This window comes from Erythranthe guttata, chromosome 9 (assembly GCF_056151865.1).
Source record: "Erythranthe guttata isolate IM_541 chromosome 9, IM_541, whole genome shotgun sequence".
Lineage (NCBI taxonomy): Eukaryota > Viridiplantae > Streptophyta > Magnoliopsida > Lamiales > Phrymaceae > Erythranthe > Erythranthe guttata.
Genome location: NC_142541.1, coordinates 14,948,054 through 14,959,689, shown reverse-complemented (window position 1 = coordinate 14,959,689; position 11,636 = coordinate 14,948,054). Strand labels below are relative to the sequence as shown.

The window sequence follows — 11,636 nt, the reverse complement described above, 5'->3', positions numbered from 1 at the left end:
TAAGGTGCAAAGTGTCAAAGACTATATTTCAAGGGTGCAAAATGGAATTGAATGAATCTAAAGCTTTAATTTAATTTAAAATTAACGTTATTTGTGAATAATGTGCATGATGATTGATCTTGGAAGCGGAAGACTCGGCGTGAATAATTCAATTGTATGTAAAATAATAATTTTGCACTATTCATGTGATCATTACTTTAATTTGAAGAAGTTGACTTTTCAGAAATTATCTGTTTTTGTTTTTTCTTTTTTTTTTTTGTTTTTCTTTTTTGTTTTTTATAGAAGATTATATAGGTTCCTTCGACCCTACACTCGGTGATAAACACCGGGTGAGTCTTCTGCTGCCATGTGTTCTTTTTTTATTTTTCTAAAACCCCTATAGGTAAACCCTAGCGGGGAATCTATTAAAAAATACAAAAAAGAGACACGTGGCAGCAGAAGACCCACCCGGTATTTATCACCGAGTGTAGGGTCGAACAAATTGCGATTGAGTCACACAATCTCGCGTCGGGGGCATTGTGCCATTGACTAAATGTAAAATGACACAATTAGCCCTCTCTCCTCTCCTCTCTATCTCCTCTCGTCTATTAATCATCTTCATCTCCACCTCACCTCTGCATAATCTCCTACGACGGCAGCAACAATGGCGGCGACAGTGGTGAGTAGAAGAACGGCAAAAAAGGTGGCTCATCACCATCGTCGACAGCGCCAGTGTTGGAGAGTAAATGGTTCTATTTTATGTTATTCTGATTTTATATTATTTATTCAAGGGTAGACTTGTCCTCTTACCTCTGGTCAACCAATAAAATCACAATGGGAAGTGTGTTATTTAAAAAAAATCACATGAGGGATTTTGCTTGTTTATTTATCAATGGGAGTTTTATAATATTTTAAAATTATACAGGGGTACTTATTGCAGTTTACTTTTTGTAATTATGAAAGTGATTAGCTGAATTGCTGTTAACGTTTCCCTAATCACTAGATATAATCTAGGTGATAATTTAATTTCAAATAAAACCAAATCTTTGTGAATTAAAAAATATGATTATTGATCGCGGAAGCGGGAGACTCGGTGTGTATCGGATACTTGACGGCCCCGTTAATTCAACTTCGACATAAAAACAAATCTTCATTATCCACGCGATCATTAATATAATTTGTAGGAGTTGACTTTTCGAGCTACACGATAAGCATTCATTTTTCACGGCAAGTATAGCACAGAAAACACAAAGGGAAGCACAAAGTTCACCCGCTCACACAAATCACACACACCCAAAGTGTAACTTAAAACAATAATACATACTGCAGTCAAATTATGAATTATATTCCACAGTATTTTTGGATGGCTCCTTCCATTTTGGCGCCACCTTCCTTGCAATACTCGACGAACTCCAAGTGACGGAAAGATTTGAATTTCAATGGATTATTATGGTCGACGAGCTCATCTGGCACTTGCAGAACACCTCCGATGAAAGAGAAAACTCCGACGGAATGTTTCTCCTTGCTTCCTTTAGCGACGACTTTGTGGAGCGGGCTATATATTCTTCCATTGCTCCATGCCTTGCCAAAAGTTTTCAAATTATTACTATTCATTTTTGTTATTAAATTTAATTTTATACATGTATATATCGTCGAGAATCGAAAAATCATACTATGTTCGCCGGAAGGAGAGCAGCGGTCAGCTATATTCAATTATTTTTGGAAAAATTGCAAATCAGTCTCTGACTTAAGGAAGAAGAAGGCATTTTTTAAAATAGAAGGGACTGCATTAAAAATGCTGAAAACTTCATTTTGGTGCTTATTTATGAAATTTCTAATCAAAAGGGTATTCAAGTCTTTTTAAGAGTGTATTGCACGATCAACTCACAGGGACCTTGTTGAATGTGACTAACTTTTATAGGGGGTCTTTACTAATTTGTTTAATATGGGGGTATTTTCAGCAATTAGAGATTAAACAGGGGTGGTTAGTGCTAAAAACTCAAAATTAAAATTGAGGAATCTCACCATGAATGGTTCACCTGCAATGACAATGAATTTTCCAAGAGATGGCTCATAATCAATCCAATCACCACCACGAGTTTCGATCTCCAAACCTTTGACTTCGTTTGTCCCGATTACTGTAATAAAGCTCTTGTCCCTGTGAGGTACAATACCAATACTGCACTGGTTCTCGCCCGGCGAGTTGTACCTCATGAGCCGCGTCATGTAGAACGACGACTCCATTAGCGGATCGTAGTATTTTTCCAAACCGTAGCTGTCGGCCACCATTTTAACAACCGTTTTGTTCAATTCCGACAGCAATTTACAGTACGAGTATATTGTCTCACTGTAAAATGGAGAGAAATAATGTTAGTTATGTAAAAAATACAAACATATCAACAAACATATTTTATACACCTTCACGTACAGGCGTATTACATTTTTAAAGTCTTACACGTAAATCTTTTTTTACGGGTGGAAATAGAATTCTAATCTAGGACCAGACCATCATTTGGCCGGGTTGACTTTCATACCACGTTGAATAACTATTTTATCTAAAAACTTAAGGTGGTAGTGAGGTAATTAATCACTCTTTCGGTGAAATATATCGGGTGATTATTAAACCGTTGATCTGCACATATCCATGTGTATGTGTACTTAGTGGGTGGCTAGTTCACCCCATCAATGGTTAAAAATCACCCGATGATGCGGTGTGGCGTCTCAATGACCATTTAATGATATACTTTATTTATATTAAAAAAAATCTACAGAATAGAATATATAGTAAATTACGGCAACCCCCTGAGGTGAAGTCAAATTACGAAAAAAAGCCCTCATGTTTGGGTAATTACAACCACCCTCAACTATGAATCTTTACACGTTCATCCTTATGGTATCAAATTCAACATAATCTTCTAGATCCTGTAAAATGTTCTCTAGTTTGTACTCGTTTTGTGCAAAAATGCAGTTTCTGATGCAGCACAATCTGATATTTACAAGGCAAGAGACACATCTTACGATCATCTTAGTTCAAAATGTGGAGTTCGAATGGGGTAAAACAGGTACAAACTAGAGAATATTTTACATAATTAAGAAGATTCCACTAAATTTGATAGTACAACGGTGGACGTGTAAGAAGATTCATAGTTGAGGGATGGTTAATTACCCAAACATGCGTGATTTTTTTCATAATTTGACCTTACCTGAGGGGGCGACCGTAATTTACCCTATACACTATATGTATAAAGGGGTGAAATATATGTATAAAAAATGAAGAAGAATTAATATTTACCAGAATTTATCATGGCCCTGAGACCACATGAGGGTGGTGAATTTTTGTGCAGCATCAAGAGTTGCAACATCTTCAATCCCAAAGTATTCAAAGAGCGGCATAACCGAATAATTCCCACCGTAACCGAAACCTGCGAATTTCGAAATGTGCTTCTTTTTAGTTTCAAGTGGGAGACCAAACAGCTCCTCCGACAGGCCGCCGTCGAAAATCTTCGCGTGCAGCTCCGAACCGATGTTGCTCTCGTAGGATACCACAAAACATCCGTACATTTCCAGGGCTTGTCGGACCAAATCCGAGGTTGATTTCCAGGGATTTGTGCCAGGTGTCATGTTTTCTTGGTTGAATTCTATTGTGGGGAGCTTATTAGATTGTTGATCAAGAGAACCCATTGTATAATGATTGACTATATTTCTTGATCAGGGGTTTGGTTTAATTTAGATTAATGCTTCTGATTGTGTAATATTGTCATCATACTTATAAGGAGATTTGATGTTATTAACATATATAATCTATATATTAATATTTACCAGAATTTATATTTGATGTTATTAACATATATAATCTATATATTAATAGACTTTTGAATTGATTATAATGAGTCAATGACTAGTTGAGTATGATTATGATTATGATTATGATTACTTGTCTTTAGTGATAAATCATGTCTACTAATTAAGTAAGACTTGTCGCATTTCAAAATTAATTACATATTTTAAAGAACTGATACTAATCTATACTACTAATAAAAGTGGGAATAATACGGTGGTTTCTTCCATTTTTTGGTTGTCCTAAAATACCCTCTAAAACAACCAATAGCTAAAGGACACATCAAGGGTAAAAATAAACTTCTACCTTATAATAATAATAATAATAATAATAATAATAATAATAATAATAATAATAATAATAATAATAATAATAATAATAATAATAATAATAATAATAATAATAATAATAATAATAATAATAATAATAATAATAATAATAATAATAATAATAATAATAATAATAATAATAATAATAATAATAATAATAATAATAATAATAATAATAATAATAATAATAATAATAATAATAATAATAATAATAATAATAATAATAATAATAATAATAATAATAATAATAATAATAATAATAATAATTATTATTATTATTATTATTATTATTATTATTATTATTATTATTATTATTATTATATAAAATAATTGGCAAATAATTCAATTATCTTATTAAAAAGATAATATGTTAAAATTGAATAAATATTGTCTTCCATTGGTAACATAGATGTACTAACATATAAGCTATTTTTTATTGACCAAATAAAATTTACCAAAAACTAAACATTATATTATTGAACAAAAAGACTAATAAAGAACTGTATATACACACATATAGATATTGAAAAATAATAATTGCAAAATATTATTAAAAAAATCAATGCTTTCCAAGAAATCAATGAATAATAAATTGTATTCTTAATTATTTAAATATATTTTAATTCATTAATTTCTTCAAGTATCTGATTACTCATAATATCTAAATATATATTTTTAATATATGTCTAATAATTTAATTTTATTTACTTTTCAATTTTATATAAAGAATAAGAATTAGTTTTTATGTTATTTATTGTATCGAGGAAAGATAATATTTAAATTTTAAATATATTACATCGACTTTTTAATTGATTAAATTTATAGCATCATTTTTCGATTATTTTTATCCAATAAAAAATGAGATATATATATTAAGGGTATTATTATATTTTAAATGATACTTTAAGGGGTAAGTGTTACATTGGTTAGAAGTTGGACAATCATCAAAGATAAATACGATTAATTATTATACAGACATGAATAAAAGTAATTGACTTCGTTTAGGAATTGATAAGAATTTGGACAGTCAGCAATTAAATATATAAAAAGGAGAATGATGCAACATTATTTCCTCTTGCTCCATTCGTTTATATTCATTTGATAGAATAATAATTGTTAAACTGTTGTATTTAGATCTTCGCTCGGTAATTGATAAATATCTTCATGCATCTTAAAGTGGAACATATAATTTCATCTTCTATAATCATTAAATTTAAGTTTGGACAAATATATCTCATTCAAAAAGTTATTTACATCATCGATATGCACTATCACTTTCTACTAGACTTTTCTAAATTATATCTAGCATTTGGTCGAATGGATTAAATTTAGTTGAAGATTATAAATAGAAAGTTCGGATGATAATAAATTTCGTACTGTAAGTTGAATTCGACTTTTAATTTCTATGTTGCTACCATCTATATTACCGGTTTCTGATGTTGCTGGGGATGATAGGAATTTTAAATTCCATAATCTATTTTAAAACAAAAGACTTGGATGATAATAAATTGCATTATGCAAGTTGAATTTGACTCTTAATTTCTATGTTGCAACCATCTGTAGTACTGGTTTCTTATATTGCTGGGATGGGGATCTTAAATTCCATAGTCTATTTAAAAAGATTTATTGCATTCAACATTACTTTATTTTTATTTTTTTTGTTGAAAATTTCTTTAGGTTATTTTATTGGCATCAACTTCCTTATAATTATTTTTTTTTAGTTTTATAAAAGCGAGAATGTCGAGAGGGGTTTCTTCTATTTTTTTATGGACAAAATACACTTGGAATTAAGTTTGTAAAATAATTCAGTAAATACAAATCAATTAGCAAATAGAAATTAATTAGCTAGCATGAACATGAATACAGTAACCGACATGATGGTGTTTTGTTTGATTCAAGGGTACAAAAAGAACACCTTTCGCTTAGAGAGGTTTTCATAAAACTACCATTTAAGTGGCTACTTAGAGCGTATATAGGGGAAGAAGAAGGTCTTATAGGACTAACTGAAATTTCATGTAAATAGGGACGTAAAAAAAATATTGCGTAAACAAATTAAAAACTTCCATTCGTAGAGTGTATTGTTCGATTTCAAAGCAAATCTTCAAGTGACTACCATTCAAGTCTTATAGGATTGAGTGAAATTCTTACATTGAGTCAATAATTGAAGGCTCAGTTCAGTTACTACTTGCATTTAATCATACTTTCATAATTTCTTTTGGATAATTATTTTTGAAGTAGACTCATCTAATTATTTATTCATAAAATTAATTTTCTGTTATTTAAAGAAAAACTTGAAAAATAATTTATAATCCATGTAATAAAGGGATTTAAATAAAGACTAATAAGTAATAACATCTCAATTGTAAATGTATGCCTAATATAAGTTCATTTTGTTATTCTTGTAATATGTGTACGTGTATGTGTATCTGCAGTGTATTCATAACGATTTTTGCACAGAGAGGGTATAATTGATTTTGTCTCTAATTGTTTCTAATTTAGTTTTTAGATAAATCACCATGTTAAATAAAAACAAATAGAAATAAAAATAATTGATCGTATAAAATTATTTTGACTAAATAATGCAAATCGCTTAAATAAATGACGATGCTAGAATTTCCAAATACGAGTGTAAACAAAAGTTGGTTAGTTCGAAGAGGAAGAATAATAAATATTACAATAATATATAACTTTATGTTACGAAGAGAAATCACTTATGCAAATTCAAGAACAAATATAAAGATTTGTTTTATTTATTTTTCTTTGGAACTATGTGCCAACTCAAGATCAAGCAAAATAATATGACAACAAAATTTACATTCAAAAAATAAAATCGAAATTGTACAATTTTTAATTATATATATAGTGTTAGTGGAATAAGCTTCAGTATTTATAATTTTATTAAATATTTTTTATAGTACCGCTATTAATTTTAATCGAATAAATTATTAATTAATAAATATATAAATAATTAATGAAGATCATGAACCACGTGCAACGCACGTGTCACTTACTAGTATATAAAATAGGGCAAATTGCATATCACCGTACCCCCTGTAAATTTCTATTTTTTGCACTTTATCCTCTCAAAAATTTTAAAAGTGAATGCCCCTCTTCAAAATGTTATTTTTGTTGCACATTGCCCCTACAACAAAACTCTGATGGATTATTCATCGGAAGTGAGTATTTTTGTGCACGTTGCCCTTATAAATGTTATTTTTGTTACATGTTGCTCCTTAATAACACTATTTTTTCCACGGTGTCCCTTTAAAATAATATGTTTGTCGCACAATGCCCTCCAAAAATTGGCTTCTGGGGCAATGTGCAACCAAAATAGTATTTTGCAGGGGAAGTATCCATTTTTTGAATTTTTAGGGGGGAAAGTGCAATAATGTGAAATTTATAGGGGGTGAAGTGCATTTTTTCCCATAAAATATAAAATAGGGTTCAGTACATATAGTTTGCACCCATGTACTTTCATCACTGTCGCATATACACCATATATTATGAAATGTGACAAAACAACCCCTGTCGTCCATCTCTGTTACAAAAGTTGTCCTTTTTTAATTCTTGACTGACCGTTGTACTAGACGTTGGAAAATTTTAGACCAAAATACCCATTTGATTATGTATAAAAGGTGTGCATCATTCTTCACTCGTTTGTACTCAATTTCTTCCTAATTTTTGTTCCCAGCCCTTTATTTTACCCAAAATTTCTGAACAAATTTTACATTCGAGAAATTGTTTTTGACTTCTTTTTAAATTTATAAATAATTGCTCGATTTAAAAATGTTTTTCCGATAGTTCAAATTCTCAAAATTCATGCTTTAGGTCCAAAGATTACATGTCATAAATAACACTTCAAGCTTTTCATTATCATTATAATACAATACGTACATTAGATACAACCAGTTCATACTCCAAGTTCAAGCCTGGTAGATAAATACATAATTTGCCCGAAATTAATAATATAACAACACCCTCCATCAAATCAATACATTAAAACATACCAAATTAAACATAAAATAAAATAACATATTAATTATATATAAATCTCAAATTCCACAATAATCCTTAATAGGACACTTTGATCTCTTGCCCTCCTCAGTGTAATAGAAGTGGATATATTTGTAATGATCAAACGGCTTAAACCTCGACGGATTATCGTCGTCAACTAGCTCCTCGGGCACTTGTATTTTAACATCCTTAATAAACGTAAACAGCCCGAGCGAGTATCTGTCTTCACTCCCCTCATCGATTATCACACGATGCTTCGAAGGTTCAATCCTGCCGTTAGTCCACGCCTACACATAAAAAATAAAAATAAAAATAAAAAAATTAAAAAAAAAGAGTTACGTTGGTTCGATTGGTTCGACCGTTCATCCACTCAACGCATTTTGTTTTTTTAATGGATGAACATTCAGACACTACTATCTGATGTATTTCACTTGATGTAGCATCAGTTCAGTTTGCTGTGTGAGTGGGGGGGCCCACATAAGTATATGACTTTGATTTAATTTGATAACCCCCAAATTAAAATCTGAATTAAATTACAAAAGTAATATATATGTATTTATTAGGGGATTGCATGTATATACATATATACATACCATACAAGCGTCGCCCGCCATGACTACGAAATATGAAGGCGATGGATCGACAAGTAACCAATCGCCATTTTTTGTCTGAATTTGGAGGCCCTTCACTTGGCGTTGGTGAAGAATGGACATAAAGCTCTTGTCGGTGTGAGGCACGATACCTAGACCTGTTTCGTCTTTTCCCGGCGCTCGGTATTTTATGAACCGAAGAAGGTACGAGGTTGCTCCGACCAATGATTGGTAGCTATCCTCAATTCCGTAATTCTTGGACACCATTCTCATCACCTCTTGCTCTAGTTCCGCCACTAGCCTCGAGTATTCAAGTGCAGTTTCACTTTTTCAACAAAACAAAACAAAAGCGAAAATTACAAAAAAAAAAAAAAAAATAAATTCTAGTGTTAAAATTACCATTTTACCCTTTTTATGGTTGGCTGCTGATTCCTTACGAAATCAATTAAAACTTCAGTAGATACGTATATAAGGAAAATAGTAAAAATTGCGAAATACCCGAAATGGTGGTTTCCGGAGGGCCACAAGAGAGACGTGAAAGTCTCGACTCCAGTGTGAGTTGTTGCGTTCTCGATACCGAGACCCTCGTACAACGGGATTATGGGCTCTTGCCCGACGTACCCGTGTGACGGGGTTCCGGAGGTGTTGAGGATTTTGACGTCCGTCGGAAGATCGAAGAGTTGTTCGGAAACGCCGAAAATGGATCGGTGCATCTCCGGCGAGAATTTGCTATAGGTTGCGATGAAGCAACCGTAGTCTTCGAGGGCATGGACGACTTTTTCCGCGGTGGTGAACCAAGATGGTGAACCGGGCTCCAAGTTTTTCTCCGAGAAATCTATTATTGGAAGAGTAGGATTTTCCAAAGAACCCATGATTGGTGGTTTTTTCTTTGTTTTTTTTTTAATTTAAATTTGTTTTTTTCTTTTTAATTTTTGTGTTGGATGAATGAAAGGTGAGATAGGAACTGATATAGCGAAGATATCTAATTTTTCCAAGATTAATCATGCACTGCAGCTAATTAAATTATGTCTAACAATAGTAAATTAATTAATTGTTGGGTATGTTATTGTCTATGATTAAAGACAACTGTGTATTCGTTAGACGAACTAATGAATATAAAATAGGGTAAATTCCACTTTTCCCCCTTATACTTTGCTTCATTATCACTTTACCCCCTTCTACTTTCGATTGCATCAATTTGCTCCCATGTAATTAAAAATTTGTCTGAACGTGGCATTTGCAAGTTTTCAATCCTTTGACCTTAACACCGTTTGGTCTAAGGTCTGAAAATTACAAAAAGGTCAGAGCTTAGAGGGGTGACGTTTTTGTAATCTTAGATCTTAGACCAAACGGTGTTAAGGAAAGAGAGTGGAGTTGACTCAGTTGATTTATGTGAATCGAAAGGAAAGAGAGAATTGACGCCATTTTGAATTTAAAAAAAAAGGGCAAAATACAGTTTTGGTCCCTCATATTTGCACCGATTTCACATTTGGTCCACATGTTCACAAAAAATATATTTGGTCCCTCATGTTTCAAAACTTCAACACTTTTAGTCACTTCCGTCAATTTTTCATTAGAACTAATGAAATCAAGCGTGTGCCCATGGCATCACTGTCTTAACTGAAGGAGTAACGGTAAATTGACGAAATGACCAAAAGTGTTAAATTATTGAAACACGAGGAACCAAATGTGAAATCGGTGCAACCTTGAGCGATGAAAACTGGAATTTTCCCAAAAAAATATTTAAAAATGACGACATTTTGTTTAATGCAAGAGTAATTTTGACGTCGTAATTGTCGGATATTTAAAGCAAAAAGCCGAAAACCAAAACAAGATCGAGGCGTACGTATTACCAACCCAAGATTACTCTATGATGGTAACGGGATTTGAAAGATCATCAATCTATATTTTGTGTTTTTTTTAGCGGATAATATTTGTTAATAATAATAAGAGTTTTTTTAGCACCAACCAGCTCTGTGTAATCTCTAATTGCCAAAAAAATTCTCGTGTTCAGCAAATTATCAATAACCCTCTATATTATGTTTTGCAAGGCACACTGCCCCTTACTTCAAAATTGTTTGTTGACTTACGTCAAATGACAAAACTATCCTAATAAATACTAAACAATAATTTAATTTTAAATAAAATAAATGAAAAAAAAAAAACAAGAAGGAAACCCTCTTCAGCCTTGCGCTCTCCCTGAACACCGATTTGGTGTGGTTAAAAAGCTCTAAAACATGGGCGGAAAAGCTCCAAACCGAATCGAATTTCGTCGGAGAAAATGTTGGAGTGGTGGTGCGGAAGGGGGATATGGTTGAAGCGGAGGCTGAGGGTACAGAGGAAGGTGAGGCTGGAGAGGTGTTTTCTTGAAGGAGAGCGGTGGCTCAGCTATGTTAGTGTATTTTAGGAAAATTACAAATCAGCCCTTGACTTAAGGAAGAAGAGGGCCTTTTGAAAATGGAAATTACTGAATTGAAAATTTTAAAAACTTCATTTTGGGGTTTATTTGCAAAAAAATTAATTTAAAAAGGGTATTCCAGACTTTTCAGTCAAAAAATCAACCCCCAGCCGCATTTGTGGCGAGTGTATTGCACGATCAATTCGCATGGACCTTGTTGACTTTGACTAACTTTTATAAGGGGGTATTTGCTAATATTTTTAATACATGGATTTTTATGGCAAATAGAGATTACACAGGGACGGTTAGTGCTAAAAACTCTAATAATAATTGAGAGAATATTTGTTAATTATATCATGATGCAAAGGTGGTCCAAAAATTTAGATTATTTGAGAGGTATATTTTTGTACTTTTCCTATTTTTCTTTAATTTCACGGGCCATCACGGGTTTACTTAATTAACAATAATTAGCCACATGGAAATAATAA

The 11,636-nt window shown here is 32.0% G+C and overlaps 2 protein-coding genes across 2 annotated transcripts; both read right to left on the bottom strand.

The window, feature by feature from the left end:
• Positions 1 to 1,103: 1,103 nt before the first annotated feature.
• LOC105975481 (deoxypodophyllotoxin synthase) lies at positions 1,104 to 3,835 on the bottom strand. Its single transcript, XM_013000679.2, has 3 exons — positions 3,272 to 3,835; positions 2,005 to 2,326; positions 1,104 to 1,560 (listed from the first exon to the last, which is right to left on the bottom strand). Exons 1-3 carry the CDS (start codon positions 3,658 to 3,660, stop codon positions 1,321 to 1,323), a joined length of 951 nt encoding a protein of 316 aa, XP_012856133.1. The 5' UTR covers positions 3,661 to 3,835; the 3' UTR covers positions 1,104 to 1,320.
• Positions 3,836 to 7,990: 4,155 nt separating this feature from the next.
• LOC105975598 (putative 2-oxoglutarate-dependent dioxygenase AOP1) lies at positions 7,991 to 9,840 on the bottom strand. The gene is made up of 3 exons (XM_013000795.2): positions 9,249 to 9,840; positions 8,754 to 9,075; positions 7,991 to 8,447 (listed from the first exon to the last, which is right to left on the bottom strand). Exons 1-3 carry the CDS (start codon positions 9,620 to 9,622, stop codon positions 8,199 to 8,201), a joined length of 945 nt encoding a protein of 314 aa, XP_012856249.1. The 5' UTR covers positions 9,623 to 9,840; the 3' UTR covers positions 7,991 to 8,198.
• Between the last annotated feature and the right edge of the window lie 1,796 nt (positions 9,841 to 11,636).

Coding starts and splice junctions, on each gene's coding strand:
- LOC105975598 (XM_013000795.2), bottom strand. CDS start 9,622: ATGGGTTCTTTGGAAAATCCTACTCTTCCAATAATAGATTTCTCGGAG. Junction 9,076..9,248: donor TCCGGAAACCACCATTTCGG/GTATTTCGCAAT, acceptor TTGTTGAAAAAG/TGAAACTGCACTTGAATACT. Junction 8,448..8,753: donor TGGCGGGCGACGCTTGTATG/GTATGTATATAT, acceptor TTTTATGTGTAG/GCGTGGACTAACGGCAGGAT.
- LOC105975481 (XM_013000679.2), bottom strand. CDS start 3,660: ATGGGTTCTCTTGATCAACAATCTAATAAGCTCCCCACAATAGAATTC. Junction 2,327..3,271: donor CAGGGCCATGATAAATTCTG/GTAAATATTAAT, acceptor TCCATTTTACAG/TGAGACAATATACTCGTACT. Junction 1,561..2,004: donor TTGCAGGTGAACCATTCATG/GTGAGATTCCTC, acceptor ACTTTTGGCAAG/GCATGGAGCAATGGAAGAAT.